Genomic DNA, 19,340 nt, shown 5'->3' with positions numbered 1-19,340 from the left:
GATGACTTTTGCATTTTCACACGGTTGAAAACCAATCAAAAGAACGTATTATGGCACAGGAAAATTAAATGCAATTTAAATTTCAGTGTCATCCATAAAGTTTTAGTGGAACATGGCCATGCTCATTTGTTTACACCTTGTCTATGGCCACTTTTGTGCTAAACAGCAGAGATCATTAAAAGTATTTACCATCTACCCTGCACAGACGATGTCTGCCAGCCTCGGGTTAAAGGATATAGCTTAGAGCAGAGAGAGAAGAGAAGGCAGGGAAGCCAGCGTGAAGGGCAGAGGGAGAAGCTTCAGCCATGTTTCTCCAACCTGAGTCATGTACAAATCCCCCTCCGAAACTGCTCCAGGAGCTCTAGTGTCACTTGAATTACTTTTATTCAAACATAAATTAAATATTTACAAACAGACATCCTGGTAAAACTTCCTTATTCTTTTAGCTCTTACACAACTCTAAAACCAAAACAAACTTAAAAATCAAGTACAAACAAAACTACAAGACCAGTCAATTTCACGTTAACGTCCTTAATTTAAGGTGAGGGACGATGTCTTTCGGCTGCAACCAGATGTCTGTGTCGAGGTCCCAGGCCAGCCCCAGATTCATCTGAGTGCGAGTGCAGGTGTCTGCTACCACGTCTGGGTGATGACAACGATCTCACAACCTTCTCTGGGTGCAAGCACTCCACACATCTTCATTCACGTAGAATGGCGTTGGCAACATTTCTGTAAAGGGTCAGATGATAAACATTTTCGGCTTTGCAGGCCCCTGCTACAACCACTCAATTCCACCATCATAGCTCAAAAGCCCTCACAGACAGGCCATAAACGGGCGAGCGCGGGTGTGCTCCAGTCAAACTTTACTGACAGAACAAGCAGTGGCCAGAATTAGCTCAGAGGCTCTGGGTCAACCTTTGTTCCAGGGCAAAGTGGAAAACTGGTGGGATTTCTCTTCAGCTGTGGACACACCCTTGACAGGCCAGGAGACCGCTGTGGAAGGAGGAGTCACTGCCACAGCCGTCCCTCGGATGTATTCACAATGACAGGCTACAGGCTGGACTGGGGCCACAAGCCTGGACAGCAGACAGTGTCACAGCACTATCACCTCTTCACTTCACATCTGTATTCAAACCAGCTCACAGCAAGAATGACTATCTTGCCACTTCCCTTGGCCCAGAATGGGGTTTCCACCCACCGGCCCTCAACCTCAGGAGGCTCAGAGATGCCTGCAGGTCCTCACCACTTGGTTCCTGCTGGGTCATCCAGAAGGGCTGGGTAATTATGGACTTTGCACATTAGCCACCAGAGTCCAATGCATACTGACAGAGTCTGAGCACCATGCCGTTATAGTGCTGAAACTCAAAACGCAGTGAGAAAGGAAACTTGGTAACAGTCTTTTTAATTTGGTACCTTTTTACCCACACTGCAAGGCATTTGGGATCAGAGTTCTGATTCTCTTTATGAAGCTCTTCTATATACAGAATCACAGCCTACCTTTAACTTGGAGCCTGACACTCTAGAGAATTTTATTATTATTATTACGCTTCAATTTTAGACAAAAAACACATTTTGAAAGAAAAAAGTGCCAAGAAATACTATAACTTGGATAAGAAACAGTCTCATTTATTAGAGTCTTTCTTGTAGGGAAGAAACCTTCCCCACACACGTCCCCTTACCTGGCTACTCTTCTCTTCCCAAGACAGTCAATTCAGGGAAAAAAGAGGAATAAAATCTAACTCTGGGGGCCAGCCTAGTGGCATAGTGGTTAAGTTTGTGCACTCTCCTTCAGCAGCCTGGTTCAGATCCCAGGAATGGACCTCCACATTGCTCACCAAGCCATACTGTGGCAGTGTCCCACATACAAAAAATGGAGGAAGACTGCCACAGATGTTAGCTCAGCGACAGTCTTCCTCAAGCAAAAAAGAGGAAGACTGGCAACAGATGTTAGCTCAGAGCTAGTCGTCCTCACAAAAAAAAAAAAGAAAGAAAGAAAAGAAAAGGAAAAATCTGATTCTGGTGTGGGTGTATAAACTCGTCATCCTGGTGAACGGATGGATGGGTGGCTATTTACCAACCAGACGAGGAGGTTGAGTCCTCCAGTGAGGCTTTGGGTGTGTTCTCCTGGGTGTTCCTGGGCAAAGTGCACTCCATTGCTCACGACCATCCTTACACAGGCCAGGCTCTATGCCAGGCACTGGTCAACTAGAATGGAAGACAAGAGGGGCCTTGCCCTCAAGGAGATGGCACTGGAGTGGGCACCACCAGAGTCTTAGTTTTAGTTACATGCTTACTGTGTGCCAAGCACCATGCCAAGCACTATACACACAATTTCTCTGGGAATACTAATGACACCCCCATTGAACAGACATGATCATCTTGTCTTTACAGATAAGGAAACAGACTCACAGAGGTTAAGTGACCTGATGAAGGACAGACAGCCAGTCAGCGGCAGAAGCAGGTTTCGACCCTGTGTGGTCTAATCTCGGAGCTTCTGTACTTCCTCCTGCAGAAGCTGGACATCTAAACAGACAATTCCACAACATCCATTATCCTACAACAGGGAGAGCCGAAGCAGGGGCTCTGGGAGCAGGGGACTTGTGAGGGTGGTGGGCTATTTAGATAGAGTACTCTAGAACAAACTGATTAGGACACACAACTCATGGTTGGGACCTGAGCAAAGCCCAGCTTCTGAACCCAGTGGAGCACTTTGCTAAACATCCCACTTTAGAGCACTAGGGACTGTCTTGGAGGGAAATAAAACCACCAACCAGGCTTTCCTCCCAGAGATCCCTGTGGCTAACTGCCTCACCTCTTTCAAATCTGCTTTCAAACATCATCTTCACAAGGAGCTACTCAACCACCTTATTTAGGCTGCACCCTGCCCCCTCACCATCCCTCGGATCTCTTTCCCTGCCCTCCTATTTCTTTGTTGCACTGTTTTCACCTTCCAACCTATGGTACTATGTAACTCACTTATTCACTACGTTTACTGCTTATTCTTATTGTTTACTACTCGAATCCTTTCTTTAGAACATAATGTCAACGACAGGAGGAACTGGTGTCTGTTTTGTTCACCACCAGATCCCAAGTCCCTAGAAGAGTGCCGTGTATACAGCAGGTGCCAATAATATTTGTTAAATTAATAAACGAGTGAAGGAGTGTTGAAAAACAGACTGCAGATGTAAGACTGGGCTGAATGATTTTGGCAGCCCTTCCCAGCCCTGGCATTTGGCTCCCACATACAGGAAAAGCATCCTTCCATTTGGGATTCAGGGACACTGGAAGCAAGTTCTCACCCATCTAGATACATGACTGAGGTCTCACCGGGATTGTGCTTTTGAATGTGGATGAGACCTTCATGTTCAATAAACTCTCATCCTTGGTCTCCCCTGCTTGTCTTCATTCTAGTCTTGTGCTCTCGTGACATGGGCAGTTAAAGAAGAGAATTTAGGGGTTGACCTGTGGCCGAGTGGTTAAGTTCATGTGCTCTGCTTTGGCAGCCCAGGGATTCACCGGTTCAGATCCTGGGTGCGAACATAGCCCTGCTCATCAAGCCATGCTGAGGTGGCGTCCCACATGCCACAACAAGGACTCACAACTAAAACATACAATTACGTACTGGGGGCTTTGGGGAGAAGAAGGAAATAAATAAGTAAATAAATAAAAGAAGAAGAAGAGAATTTAGTGCACACAGCAAAATCCCCCACATCTCAATGGCAGGCAGAACAAACTCTGTGATTTGAGTATTTTTGTGAAAATTCATAGGAGTGTCTTTCTGTCTGAATTAATATAATCTTAAAATTTACAAGAATCCAGTTTCCTTTTTATAAGGTTTCTATAACACATGTGTTAAGTGTCTAGTTTTGAAAGGACTGCATAATTATTTCACTTACAACTTCCTCTGGGTTAATTATGGGAGTCTAAGAGTTGGACGAGGGGACAAGAGTAATACAGTTCTTGACATGCCATCTGAATGCAGGCTGAATGCGATCTGTAACAAAGCCTTCCAGTTTTCCTTTTACTTATTATGTTGTCTTGTCCCCTTATCAGGGTGAGGAACACTCCACTTCTTTACAGGTTCAAACTGAATTCCAAATTCTGTCTGGAGCACATTTGGGTTTCTACCAGGCCCACTTTCTATTTCAATCCGAGGGGTGGGAGAGATGGAGGGTACCAAAATTTATTCCTGTGTGCTCAAATGTGATCAAACCTCGAGCTCTCACTTGACAGTTAATGTCAAAGAACAACTTTAGAATCGTCTCTTTCTGGATTCATTCCTTTTTAATGCACATCCTTCTGGTTTCCAAAGCCAGAAAAATCTGCGGTTCATTCTAGATTATTCCCCCTGCCCTAACCCCTTCCCTGGCTATCATTTTGTCCTCAAGTTCTGCCAGTTTACATCTAAATATTTCTTGAATCCGTCCATTTCTCTCCATCCTCACTATGGCTGCCTCGATTATGGCTGCCACACTGTTCTGCTGCTAAGGTCCAAAATCTTGAATGAGGCCTGTAAATAGGACGACAAATTCATCCAGGTTTGCCTGGGACTGTCCGAGTGTTAAATCTGAAAGTCTTACATGCCAGGACCCTCCCCCTGGTCCTGGCCAAACTGACACTGTTGGCACCCTCCCTGTAAGTCTTGGAAACTCTCTGCTTCCTCTGTTCACTGCAGCCCCACTCACCTTCTTCCAGTGACTTGGACTTTCTTACCTCAAGACCTTCACACGGGCTGGTTTTCTCCCTGGATTGCTTCTGCATTCACTCTTTGTCTGGTTAACTCATCCTCCTCTCCCAGATGCTGGCTGAAATGCCACATCTTCAGATAGCCTTTCACGATCCAGCACCCAACCCCCAGTTAATTTCTGACCTTGCTCCAGCCTCTCACTGTATTCTTTACTTTGCCTTCACATCTCTCAATTAGTGGGTTATATTTTGTCTGTGTAGTTACGTGTTTAAAGAAGCACTTTCTTCATTAAAATTCAGCTCCTCAAAGGCAGACAACGTGTCTGTCTATACAGCTGTTTGTCCCCAACACCTTGCCCAGGACCTGGGAAGTATCAAGCCCTCTATAAATATGCTTTCAATACATTTACTTTGTACGTGTTTTCCTTTTCCCCTGATTAAACTTACAAGACCTCTTTCTATCCTCCCTCCATCCCTTCTTCTTGCCTTTCTGGTCTCTTGCTGTCTCTCCTTTCTCGCTCTTTCTTTCTTTTCAAGAAACAACTCTTGGAATTAAGTGTTAATGCTACTGTTTTTATGATTTCTTGAACCAATATTTTCTGCTTTTATCAGTATTATTTCCTTCATCTAATTTTATTAGGTATATTCTTTATTTTAGTTTTTGAGCTCTCAGGCCCATTTGCCAGCTCTCTCTTCCTCCCACCTGCTTTAGCTAGACTGAGCCTGCACTTTTCCTCAAGAGACAGAGCTGTGTCACTTCGTCACTCTTTTGGCACCCATTGTTTTCTCTGTGGGATATGCCCTTCGTTTACTAATCTAACAAATATTTAATGGCTACCTCCCCACCTTGTCCACTGAACTAATAATTCTTTAAGATCCAGCTCAGCTGTTCCTTGACTGTAACGCTTTCCTGCCTCCACCCCCACTGAGTTCATCCGCTGCTCTGTGCCACACCCATACCTGGAGTGGACATCCGTTATAGTACTTACGTTGCATTGTAACACTTTATTCATACTCCATCTTCCCCACTGAGCTCTGAGTTCCAGGATGACAGTGTCCAACCTCTGTGTCTATTTTGGAGGAGGCTAAGATTCTGGAGGAAAGGGACACACATAATTAGCATGGCTCTCTCTGCAGCTTCATCCTCCTAAGAACTAAACAGATCTTCTAAAAAAAATACATAGAATAAGTCAACAGGAAAATAAGCAAGGAGATGAAGAGACAGAAAAAAATACTGAGTCAGGGACCATGTACATTTTCAACTTGATTAGATAATACCAAGGGAAATTTCTTTATTGGAGGAAAGAAGAAAAACAAGAGAGGGGCAAATACAAAAATGAATTTGATGTAGATAAGAGAGATTTTGAGAAAACTCACTCTGATGGACTTGGTCCCCACAAAACATGATTTTGCCAAGTTTGGCAGTGGGGATGGAATACGGACCTTGATCAGAGTGGAACAGGTTTGGAGTACTTTAAGAATATGTTGTGGTCAACCAGTGAAGGATTGAGGACGTTAGAACCATCAAAGGGCCAACTAGATAAAGAGCAAATAACTCTTGTGATTTTATTCGGTGTGGCCTGACATTCTAGATATTGAAGGGGGTCATGAGTGGCATGGCTGAGGATGGGAAGGCAGGGGTCATGGAAGTTCACAGAGGCAAGGGCATCAGGGATGCTCACGAGAACCAGCAAAATGGCTAACCTTGGGCTGAAACAAGCAAGGCCAGACAGGTGTGAGCACGGAGATCCTGAGCTAGACAGACAACAGGTTCCAGGGGAAAACAGAGATGAAGAGGTGGAAGGAGAAGTCACTGTGATCAGTCATGAGGATTTCAGAATTCACACTAGGTTTAGGGTAGGTCCACATCAGGGTTTCATCCTCTCGCTGGCCAATAATATGCTTTCATGCCATTTGATGGAAATGAAATACAAACTATGAGATAGTAAAAGAAGAAAACTGGCTAAAGAGTTTTTCAGTCCCTGCAGTGTCTATCAAATCCAATGCCAAGTACTATTCAGGTCTTATAACCTCCCTTGTTCCTGTGTTCTGGCTCCAGTCAGGACACCCCTCGGCCCAGAGCTCTTGAGGTTCATCTGGTGATGGGGCAGGTGTCAGAGCGACTGTCCTAGCTTTCACGGGAGCCTTTGTTCAGGGGCAGCAGGGAGAGAGGGGCCCCTCCTCTTTAATGGTGCTATCAGAACATAGGCTTCTTTGATCTTGTCTGGAATACTGATGGATAAAACTCTCTATGCATTTTATAGGAATATAAAAGACAAACAAGAATGATTTTTAAACACACGAAGCTTTAAGCTACAGATTTGCAGACACATTTTCCCCTTCCTTATTGCCTATCTCTAGCCTTTCTGGGAGGAAACACACATCTTGGTGTTGCTTTCTTTAAAACAAGGGAAAGGAGTCAAAACAGTTAATCTCACACGCTTCCCGTGATAGGGAAAAGGCAGCACATGCTGCTGTAGGAGGAGACCTTGGGAGCAGAGCCAAAGTAGAGGATTTTCCCAATGGGTCCCCATAATGATGCTCTTGGAGGAGGAGAGACTCAGAGTCACCCAAAGGTCCAAGGCGAGGTCAGGTCCATGAAGGATTCAAGTGGATGGAAGTGATGGTCACATCCCGTAAGGAGCCCAAGGAATCAAAGCCAGAAGATAAGGGGTGGAGGTGGCCCTGAGGTTAATGACAGGAGAAGACATAAGAAGGACAAACGTACAGGGGCCTACGGTCAAGGTTGGAAACTTCAGCAACTAAGATGGTGGTGTCATAAACAGAAAAGAAAGATGCAGAGAGGAAAGCAAACCTGCACTGGGAATAAGGAATTGGTGGAACTAGTCTGCCTGAGACTATCAGGACACGGCTTCTTCAACTGTGGGTGCGAGAAGCTGGGAAAATCAGAGAGGGGATCACAACCCTGATCACCTTCAAATTCCAATTTAACAGACACCCAAGCTCCATCTTCTTCTTAAGACAGCACATCAGTGCCTCTGTATCCTTAATTGTGCATCTGGAAAATCAGATTCTAAAGCAGCCATTGTGGTGGCTGACATGGAGGGCCTATAGTAATCACGCAACAGCTGTGAGAGCTTTGGTCTTGCAGACCCTCAAACACCTGCCATTTCTTTCCCCCACCTCTGCCCTTCTGTTAGCAACATTCACAGTTGGAAAGATTTAAATCCCTTCATGTGAGTTACTGCACACATGCCAAGTAGATGCTCAGTGGTCACCTCGTTCACTCACCATCTGCCAACTCTGTAGGATGTGTGAGTTGAATTCATGCCTCAAGAAAATGTCACAATTGTTAAACCTCAAGAGTCACCTCCAGATAATCTAAATTTTAAGTATTGAATGTGTAAGTGACACGGGACTGGTGTTTAAAAACATTTAAATAGGAACTCAATTCGAAACCATCCTGTGGGGCTCAGGCCATTGAGTCAATGTCTCCAGAGGCTCTGGCTCTTCAAACATGAATTCCTCCTGTTTCATTAGTTTGTGCTATTGCTGTGGCTCCCAAGGGGTTACCTTTGGGACAAGAGACTTAACCATGGCATTGAGCTTTCAACTGTGTAGGAAATAAACTCAGAAACATCCATCCTTAACCAAATTTGTTTCACTTCAGGGAAAGAACAGATATGGGGTTCTTAAAAATTAATGAGCGGCATTGATATTGAATTTTAGATTAAATGATTTTACTAAAGCCTCTAAAAAATACCCCTTTTTATCAGGTCAAAGAGCTCTGCTTCAGAAATGACAGCACAGCCTCTCGGTGAACTGCTTGTGTGCAGTGTCTCTTTTTCTTCTTCCCCTTCCACCTCCTAGAGAAGTTCTTCAGGAGCCTCAGACGGGGAGCTGCTGTGTGGCCAGTTCCAGGGGGACTATTCACATCCGAGTCCATTCACGTGACTCTCCATCACTGTTAGAAGCGCAGGGGTCAGAGAGAAAACTTGTCCTCGCTGTGTAAATACACAGACAAACCTCTTAAAGAAAGCTTTCTCAGTGTCTTAGGTCAGGCTTTCCAGAAGCAGGGCCTGAGACAGTGATTCTAGTGAAAAGGATTTATTGGAGGAGGGCTCTCTGGAGGGGGTGCAGTGTGAGGGAAGCAGCAGACAGGAGAAGAAAACTAAGCAAAGGGGCTGTCTCAGCTGGAGACTAACTTCTCCCTCGTATCCCAGAAGGCTCTGGTCCACCTTGAGGCCAGGCTTCCGGCTTTTTGTGCCCCAGTCAATCATTGGCCACTGACTGTCCCCTGTGGCCAGGAGTAACCTCCCAGGCAAGGCAGCTCCATTTGAGCAATGAATACTCACAGCAACTGAGGAAAGAGTGTGCCACCAGTGAAGGGGACCCGGGCAGGGCACCAGCAGCATCCACTACACTTGGGGAATGAAGGGAAGATCAGAAAAGCAGAGACGGCCTCTCCGAGCAAGCAGCATATAAGCTGAGTCCAGAAGGATAAGTAAGAGCCAGGATAAGTAAGAGGCTTGGAGGAAAAGCACGGAGAATGGTGAAGGGAATAGCACTCGCAATGGCCCTGGGGTAGAAAAGAGAATATGGACCTCCTTTCCTCTTCATTCAAGGTGCTCTGGCCTCTGATTCTGGGTTGGAGGGAAGTGTGTAGTGGTATTCCTGTAAGGCAAATGCAGGGCAGGTAAAGAGTTTTGTACTTTGGGCTTCTGCAAAGGACCCAACAGATTTGTGGAAGAAAACATCATGAGTAAGCTCTGGGCCCTGAAGATTGCTAGTCTCACCTTTCACGTGCTCTCATCTCTGTACAAAAGTATGTTTATCTGTTTTAGGGAGATAAGTGAAGATTCCTTGCCTGGAAACTTTACAAATGTCCAGGAAGGCCAAGCTCTTGGTCTGCAAGGGTGCAGCGTCCCCTGTTCTCAAAAGGGTAACATGGACCAGCCCTCCCAGGTATGACATCCTATGTGCCATCTAATGATTTGTGGCACCCAAAACTCAATGAAGATAGAACATACACAGACAGATAGATGGAAGACCAGGGTGTTCAAATACAGTTTTATGGCATATGAATTCTGAGACATCAAAACCTCCCTAGGAAATGAAACACCTGAAGTGTCTAGTGAAGTGGAAGGCACTGGGAAGAACTGACCCTGTGTCCCCTCAGTGTCCCAGCAGGGGGTGTTTGGATGAGCGTATTCAACTCAGCAGGAACCGAGCAAGGCAAGTGGCTGCAAAGGGGCAACTGGTAGGTGAGAAGGGCCTCCATTTTGTTTGCAGATAAAAGCTTCTCAGGACATATTTCTTGGATAGTGAATAAAGAGCCCATTGAGGGCTGGCCTCTCAGCAGCCACTGTAAAGACAAGCTGAAAAGAGAATAAACAGAGAAAAAGATAGGATAACAAAGGGGGATAGGAGATTTATGGGCTTAGAGCTCCAAATTTAAACATGAGATATGAGAATTTCAACTAAAGATGGTGATTTGGGGACTAATATATACGAAGGTCCTTAAAAATGCCCCCAAAAACCATCTTGTATTTTAAAAAGAATGAATCCATGGTAATGCTAGTAAACTAGAATGGCAGTCAGCTGGAGGACATCTTGAAGAAATCCGAGAAGACAGAAAGCAGATAGATCTGACTGATGAAAACAGATCACAGAAAGATGTAGACCAAAATGCTGGAGAAAAGAGGGACCCTTCCCACAGGGGTCCTTTGAGAGCTCCAAGCTCCTAGTCCACAAACATCAAGGACAGAGATGAGACAGGGCACAAGCATGAAGGTAACTGAAATTAATCACAGGCCAAGTCCTCCCCCAAGGTCTGTTTCCTGACTTTACATCTTTCCCCTCTCTCTCTCCTTTGCTCACCAACTCCAGCTTCATTGACCTTCTTTATGTCCTTTTAACACGTGAAGTATCTCCCCAGCTCACTGCCTGTGCACTTGCTGTTTCCTGTCTGGAAAAATCTACCTCCAGACTTTCACATGGTTGGCTCTTCCTTGTCATTCAGGTCTTGGCTCAAACTTTAGCTGCTCAAAGCATTCTTCTTTGATCACAGTATCTAAATGAGATCCCAACCCCAGCCAGTCACATCACCCTGCTTGCTTTCCTTCAGAGCATGTGTGAATCTCTGAAGTTGTCTGACTCATTTATTTCTTTGTTCCTCGTCACCTGAGGACAGAGGCCTTATCTAATTTGTTTATCAGAGTATCTACAGTAGCTGGAACATCAATACAATGCGGTGTTTGTATCAGTTAGCTCTTGCTGGGTGATAAACTACCCCAAAACTTAGGGGTCTCAAACAACAACTGCTTATTTAGTTCATGATTTGGATCAGCTAGGCAGTTCTTCTTATCTGCGTGAACTCAGCACATCTCTCCCAGTCTCTGTATCCCAGGCATCCATGGTCAGCTGTAGATTGGCTGCTGGTTGGATAATCTAGGGAAGTCTTTGTCACATGCTATTTGTCTGGCAGGCTGTTGGTCAGAGCAACAGAAGCAAATGGGCCACATGCCTCTCGTCATCCTCTTGGGCTTCTTCACAGGAGTGTTACTTTTTTTTGAGGAAGATTAGCCCTAACTGCTGCCAATCCTCCTCTTTTTGCTGAGGAAGACTAGCCCTGAGCTAACATCCATGCCCAGCTTCCTCTACTTTATATGTGGGATGACTACCACAGCATGGCTTGCCAAGCAGTGCCATGTCCGCACCAGGGATCTGAATTGGTGAACCCTGGGCCACAAAAGCAGAACGTACACACTTAACTGCTGAGCCACTGGGCTGGCCCCCAGGACTGTTACTTCTGATAGCTCAAAATTCATATGGAAAAAAATGTATTTTTAACTTTCCTGTCTTTTACTTATTTTGAGTTTCTTTTGAGCAAGATTAGTCCTATGCTAACATCAGCCACCAATCCTCCTTTTTTTTTGCTGAGGAAGACTGGCACTGAGCTAACATACATGCCCATCTTCCTCTACTTTATATATGGGATGCCTGCCATAGCATGGCTTGATAAGCAGTGCGTAGGTCCACCCCCAGGATCCAAACTGGCAAACCCAGGCCACCGATGTGCAGTGCACGAACTTAACAGCTATGCCGCCAAGCTGGCCCCTTACATATCTTCTTTATAAGGGCATCAAGAGACAGCAAGTCCAGTGTGCAAGCGGTTTTCAGGTCACTGTTCTAGAATCCCAATGAACAAACTAAGCCACAGGGCCAAGCCAGATTCAAGGAGATGGAGAAACAAATGCCACCTCTTGCTAGGAGGGGCTCCAAAGTCACATTGCAGAGGGGCATGGACACAGGATAGACAGAATTTTCAGCCATTTTGGCACTCTTATCATACTGCTCAATATATGTGTGTATATATATATGTGTGTGTGTGTATACAGATATAGATATATATACATATGATGAATATTTTTGATTTAAAAGACTGCATCTGGGAAGGCTGGGCTAGTTGGACCACATCTCTCTTCCCTGCCCTCCTCCCAAATATATACAGCAGACAGCAGAGGCTTTTGGTCCCCACATAAAAATCCAAGCTGTGCAGGCTAAAGAAAGTGACCTGCTTACATGCAGATGCCTCCTCATTTGAGTGTAGGACCATGAATGGGAAGCAAAGCAGAGTTTGAGGAAACTCTGGAACATCCAGCAGGCACCTTAATGAAAAAGGAGAGGCAACACAGCTTTTCTCAAGAAGGAACACATCAAGATAATTCACTGCTCAAGTCAAGTCCTCCCTTTTTTGACTTGCTCTCCACAGCCGGCTGACCCCCACAACTCTGAACTGTCATTTTCCAATTATGGCACCAGACCCACCAGTACAGGCTCATCCAGGGAGCAGTTTCTTGGCAGAGAGATCTACACAAATCCAAATGGAACTCCCACCGCTTAACAGCCTAGATCTTTATTCACAAACAAGAACTAACAGCCAAGGGTCAACAAATGTGAAGAAAAAAAATCACATACGTGACTCACATTAAGATTAACAAGTAAAATAATTGTGTTTTTAGGAAATAAAGATCATTCAGGAAACAAAACAATGTTAAAAAAGTAATAAATGACTCTAGTGAGATAGGAAAGATGGCACATACAAAAGTAAGAACAGACTGCTGCTGCAAAAAAGGAGTAATCAGAGGACAAAAATGAGTGCCTGGGAATTAAAAATATGTTTGACACTAAAACAATTCAGTGGACAGACTGACTAAGAGAATGGGGATGGTTAACAACATGTCAGTGATCTGGTGATAAAGTCAGTGGAGTCTTGCAGACCAGAGCCAAAGGCAGAATGATGGCACGTAGGAGAGAAATGTGAAGCAGCACACATGTCTGCCCTTTCTTTTATCAGGGTTCTGGAGGCAGAGAACAGAGGTAATAAAAGGGAGGAAAAATTCAGTAGAAGATAATTTCCGTGAGACAAAGGCTACAGGGGTTTCTGAAGGCCCCCTCCTTTTTTTTAAAGAAGATTAGCCCTGAGCTAACATCTGCTGCCAATCCTTCTCTTTTTGCTGAGGAAGGCTGGCCTTCAGCTAACATCCATGCCCATCTTCCTCTACTTTATATGTGTGACGCCTACCACAGCGTGGCTTGCCATCGGTGCCATGTCCGCACACAGAATCCAAACGGGTGCACCCCAGGCCACCGAAGTGGAACATGTGCCCTTAACCACTGTGCCACCAGGTCGGCCCTGAAGCCCCTTTTATACGGGCACTAATCCCATTTCTCAGGGCTCTGCCCTCATGACCTAATCACCTCCCAAAGGCCCCACCTCCTAATACCATCCCATTGGTCTTTAGGATTTAACAAAGGAATTTTGAGGAGACACAACATTTAGGCCACAGCAACGGGGCCAAAGAAAATGGTGTCATGAATTTTGCTTTGGGCATCGGAAATACTAGAAAAAGGAGGTGCTATTTCTGTTCCACTGCGAAGGACAAATATCAATTCCCACTGAGAGGCAAGGCATTACAGGCAGAAGGAAGAGTATATGAGCAGAAGTAGAAAGGTCTGAAATTTCCTGACAGGTTTGGAGAAAGAGATCAATAGTTTAGTGTGGTGAGAGTCTGAGATCTATGACAGGAAGTGAATACACATGAATCTGAAATGATAAGATTGTGCCAGATTGTAAAGAGCTCACATGCTATTCTGAGAGGCTTTTCTACCTGACACTATACATAGTTGGGAACTCTTGGAGAATTTTATGCAGCAGAGCAACATATTCACAATCTACTTAGCTCAGAATCATGAATAGCAAGTGGGTACTTTCTGATGAGCCATTCCCCAGACTCACCTAGATGTAAAAACTCAAGAGTAGACAGAGACTTTCAATAGCACTAGGAACCAGAAATATTTTACCATTACCTGCTAGAAAACCAGAAGAACTTCCATGAGTTAAACCTTTAGAGCTTACAGGTAGACTGGTGGAACCATTCATGGTAATATATTTCAAGAAATCTCACAAGCATAGACTTTCTTTCATCAGAGCGAAGGAACTCAAATCTCCCTCAGTATGGAAACTATTTAGTAGAGGATTCAGAGTCTTTAACACCCTCATCCAGCATCAGTCGTGAGCTGAAACGTGCATGTGGAAGGAAAGGAGCTGTGGGGCGGCCATAGTGAAGTTGTAGCTTTTAGCCACGAATGCAGAAACAGCCCATCCAGGAATGAGTTTTAAATACTGTACAAAGACAATAAGGTAGTGGTATCTCAATATCTCTTCTTAGACATCAGGTTATTATTTTAAAGAATGAGTGACTTTTTAAACTAGAAAGTTTCATGACACTTGGCTATTTTAAACTAGATATCTGGCGGCCAGCCCCAGTGGCCTAGTGGTTAAAGTTTGGCACACTTTGCTTTGGTGGCCCAGGTTCAGTTCCCAGGTACGGACCTACACCACCCATCTGCCATGCTAATGGCGGCTTACATACACACCCACAAAAAACCAGTGACATCCTCCATCATGGTGGAGTGAGCTCTTCCCTTAGACTCTCTCCCCAAGACACAATGCAAAGGACATTCATAAACCAACAGAGAACATTCACACAACACAACAGACGTCTGAGAGACCCAGGCAGCCATACATTTGAAGGTGGAGTTGCTGTACCCCCGGGAGGAAGTGGAAGGAGGTAAGGGGATCTCCTCTTCCTCCTTGATGGTGATCTAGGGCACAGGACTGCATGTGGCTCTGTGAGGAGAGTGGGGAGGGGCAGCTCTCCGCAGGAATGCCTTTACTCTTGGAGCTGCCTACAGTTGTGGGAAAGCCCCACACAGAGGAGGTCAAGGAATTGCAGGGGCATCTTTATCAAGCAAGCACCCCAGGGGGGAGACAGCAAGCGTAGAGCAGAATGCCCCCAGGATTCTGCATGCAAAACAAAGCGCCTCTCCCTCCACCTGACACACCAGCTCAGCCAGAGGAAGGGACTCCTACCAGAGCGCATGCACGCACATTTCTAAAGCAGCAGCAGTGAGCGGGCAATGGCAGATGTGCCCAGTCAGCACGGATTCCAAAGGACAGGCACAGATGCCAGGGATCTCAGTGGGCTCAGAATACACAGCTCCCGCCCCTCCCACTGGTAGTAGGTAGAATCTGCGATCAGATACTTCCACTAAGGGGAAGCACAAATCCACCCCCTGAAATAGTACAAAAAGACACTTTAATACTCCAGACCAGAAGGAAAATGACAAGCACCCAGAAATCAATCTTGTCCTGAAGGCACAAAAATTTACAATCTAAATGAAAGACAATTCAAAATAGCTATCATTAAAAAACTCAATGAGTTACAAGAAAACTTGGGAAAGCAGTTCAATGAAATCAGGAACAAAATTTAATGAACAGACAGAATTCTTCACAAAAGAGACTGAAACTATAAATAAAAACCCATCAGAAATGTTGGAGATGAAAGACACAATGAATGAGATAAAGAAAAATCTGGAGTCCTTGAATAACAGGGCTGATTTATGGAACACAGAAGCAGCAGCTTGGAGGACAGAAATATAGAAATGCTTCAGAAGAAGGAGGCGGAACTATGATAAAAAAGAAATGAAAAAATTCTCCCAGAATCATCCGACTCAATTAGGAAATGCAACAGAAGGATTATAGATATGCCAGAGGAAGAAGGGAGAGAAAGGAACAGAAAGCTTGTTCAAAGAAATAATAGCTGAGAACTTCTCAAACCTGGGGAAGAAACTGGATTTACAAGTAAAAGATTCTAAACGAGGGGCTGGCCCCATGGCTGAGTGGTTAATTTCGCGTGCTTCGCTGCAGGCAGCCCAGTGTTTCGTTGGTTCGAATCCTGGGCGTGGACATGGCACTGCTCATCAAAACCACGATGAGGCGGCATCCCACATGCCACAAGTAGAAGGACCCACAACTAAGAATATACAACTATGTACCAGGGGCCTGTGGGGAGAAAAATGAAAAAAATAAAATCTTTAAAAAAAAGAAAGCAGCTAACCAAACTCCTAATTGTATCAATGTAAAAACACCTTCTCTAAGGCATATGTTAGTGAAACTGGCAAAAGTAAATGACAAAGAAAAAATATTAAGGGTAGCAAGGCAGGAGAAAATAACCTACAAAGGAACCCCTAGCAGGCTTTCACCGAATTTCCCAGCAGAAACCTTACAGGCTAGGAGAGAACAGAACAATATCCTCAAAATTCTGAAAAACAGAAACTTTCAGCCAAGAAGACTCTATCCATCGAAATTATCCTTCAGATATGATGGAGAAATAAAAACTTTCCCAGATAAACAAAAGCGGAGGGAGTTCATTGCCACAAGACTCGCTCATACAAGAAATGATCAAGGCGGCCCTCCTATCAGAAAGAAAAAGAAAGGGTTTAAAAAGCCTTGAGCAAAGAGATAAATAGGCAGACAAAATCAGAAAACTGCAGTTCTCTATCAGGACACGATAGCAACCAATTATAATATTGAAGATAAAGGAAAGGAACACATCAAAAATAACCGTAATCTCATCATTTTAACCACAAACTCACATCAGAGAACAGAAGTTACGGCAAAAGTAACTTAGAAGGGGATGAAGAAAGGAATGGAATCTGCTTTAGACTAAGGAAAGAAGAGGCCATCAGGAAATGGACTATCTCATCTATGAGATTTTTTAGATAAACCTCATGGCGACCACTAAACAAACAATCAGAACAGAGACACAAAGGATACATACGGAGAAAATCATTATAGAGAACTACCAAACTAAACTGGCAGTCCGAAATACAAAGGGCAAGAAACAAGGGAAATGCAGAATGACCAGAAAACAAGTGATAAAATGGCAGCAGTAAGCCCTCATAGATCAATCATCACTCTAAATGTAAATGGATTGAATTCTCCAATCAAAAGAGAGAGAGTGTAGGCCCGGGCCACTGGCTCAGCAGTTAAGTGCACATGTTCTGCTTTGGCAGTCTGGGGTGCGCCAGTTAGGATCCCAGGTGTGGACATGGCACAGCTTGGCAAGCCATGCTGTGGTAGGTGTCCCACATATAAAGTAGAGGAAGATGGGCATGGATGTTGGCTCAGGGCCAGTCTTCCTCAGCAAAAAGAGGAAGATTGGCAGCAGATGTTAGCTCAGGGCTAATCTTCCTCAAAAAAAAAAAAAGAGAGAGAGAGAGAGTGGTGGGATGGATTAAAAAATAAGACCCAACATTATGCTGCCTCCAGGAAACAGATCTCAGCTCTAAAGACAAACAGGGGCTCAGTGAACTGATGGAAGATGAGACTCCAAGCTAATGGCAAACAAAAGAAGCAGGTGTTGCTGTCCTTAGACAAAACCGACTTCAAGATTAAACAAGCAATGGAGTGACATCAGCATCATGGTGGAGTGAGCTTGCCCGGGACTCTCTCCCCTCCAAGATACAACAAAAAGGAGCAACCCTATTCTAAAAGAAAATACCCTAAAAGCACAAAAATCCTCGGAGAGTCATGGCAGCCACACTACAGAGGGTGGAGAGGCTGGAGCCCTGCCTCAGAGGAGCTGGCACAGGGTAAGAGAGAACTCTGCTCCCTCCCCTAAAGACTGTGGTCACTGCCAGGGAGGCTCCGTGACAGAAGGAGTGGGGGAGGGGTTGCACGTCTGTGGAATCACCCAGGACTCCCTAGGGCACTTGCGGCCTAAAGGGAAGCCCTTTAACAGGGCAAAAGCTTTCACTCAGGGGTGACCTCATCAAGCCAAGACCACAGGAGACCAGATAGCGAGAGCTGATCGGGAAACCCGGGACTGCATGCAGGAAAAAGTGCCCCGCCCCTGACCCGCACGGCACTGGGCCATCTCCGCTGAAGGTGGAGGGCTCAGAATGCACGGCTCTCGACCCCCATCCATTGGCAACAGGCTGTAACTGCAACAGAATACTATCACAATGGGAAAAAGACTCATCCTTCCAGCATCAGGCAATTCATCAAATCTCCAGACCAGAGAGAAAATAAGCACCCAGAATTCAGTTCTGAGGATGCAGAAATAAGTAAACTAAGCAACAATGAATTCAAAAGAGCTTTTGTCAAAAAACTCAATGAGGTAAAAGAGAATATAGAGAAACAATTCAACGAGTTCAGGAGCTAGTCCACAAAACAGATTGAAACTATAAAGAAGAATCAATCAGAAATATTAGAGATGAAAGACACAATGGAAGCTATAAAACAAAATACAGATTCCTTGAATGCTCGTGTGGACACCACAGAGGAGCGACATGTTGAAATGCTCCAGACAGAGGAGGAGAGAGAACTGAGACTAAAAAGAAATGAAGAAAGTCTCCGAGAAATATCCAACTCAATGAGAAAATACAACATAAGAATTATAGGTATTGAAGAAGGTGAAGATAAGGAGAATAGAGCAGAAAGCATGCTCACAGAAATAACAGCAGACAACTTCCCAAATCTAGACAATGAGAGGGAAACATGTCTGGAGGAAGCCTTCAGATCTCCTAGATGTGTCCAAGTAAAAAGACCTACTGCAAGGCATAAAGTAGTAAAACTGGCAAAAATGAATGACAAAGAAAGAATACTCAGGGCAGCAAGGCAGAAGAAAATACCCTACAAAGGAACCCCTATCAGATAAGCAGACTTCTCTGCAGAAACCTTACAAGCTAGAAGAGAATGGAATGACATATCCAAAATTTTAAAAGATAAAAATCTTCAGCCAAGTATACTCTACCCAGCAAAAACATCCTTCAGATATGAGGGAGAAATTAAAACTTTCCCAGACAAACAATGCTAAGGGACTTCATAGCCATGAGACCCATCCTCCCACACCAAGAAATCCTCAAGAAGGCCCTCATACCTGAAAAAATGACAAAGGGGAGAAAGGGGTCACAAAACACAGAATAAGGAGACCAACAGATAGACAGGATCAGAACAGGATAGCAAATATTCAACTACAGCATTAGGCTAAAGGGAGGGAATACACCAAAAACAAAGACAATCTTGTCACTTTAACCACAAACTCATGACACAAGTTGGAATAAGATATGAGAATAATAACTTAGGAGGCGAGGTGGAAAGGGATTGAATCAGTTTAGACCAAGGAATTAAGAGGTCATCTGAAAAGGGACTATGTTATGCACGAGATTCTGAATACAAACTTCAGGGCAGCCACTAAACTAAAAAGAAGAACAGAGACACAAAAAAGAAATAAGGAAAAAACAAAGACACACAGCATAAAAAACGGCATAATTCAATGGGT

The 19,340-nt window shown here is 44.5% G+C and overlaps 1 protein-coding gene across 3 annotated transcripts in view; it reads right to left on the bottom strand.

Moving 5' to 3' along the window:
• Window positions 1–365: 365 nt before the first annotated feature.
• The window catches only part of LOC138915056 (ATP-binding cassette sub-family D member 2-like), a 57,947-nt gene continuing 38,972 nt past the window's right edge, over window positions 366–19,340 (bottom strand). For 2 of the 3 annotated variants that reach the window (XM_070261199.1, XM_070261198.1), the window contains 4 exons: window positions 5,676–5,779; window positions 4,714–4,805; window positions 2,410–2,523; window positions 366–729 (listed from right to left, as the gene is read on the bottom strand). Coding sequence is in view for 2 of the 3 variants with exons in the window: in XM_070261198.1 (XP_070117299.1) it covers window positions 5,696–5,779 (84 nt within the window). In the remaining variant the exon portion in view is untranslated. Of the gene's footprint in view, window positions 730–2,409; window positions 5,780–19,340 lie in introns of all 3 variants that reach the window. The other variant, XM_070261197.1, reaches the window with a different exon arrangement.

This window comes from Equus caballus, chromosome 2 (genome assembly GCF_041296265.1).
Source record: "Equus caballus isolate H_3958 breed thoroughbred chromosome 2, TB-T2T, whole genome shotgun sequence".
Classification (NCBI taxonomy): Eukaryota; Metazoa; Chordata; class Mammalia; order Perissodactyla; family Equidae; genus Equus; species Equus caballus.
Note: the sequence above shows the minus strand (reverse complement) of the source record. Positions and strands in the feature narration are given on the sequence as shown.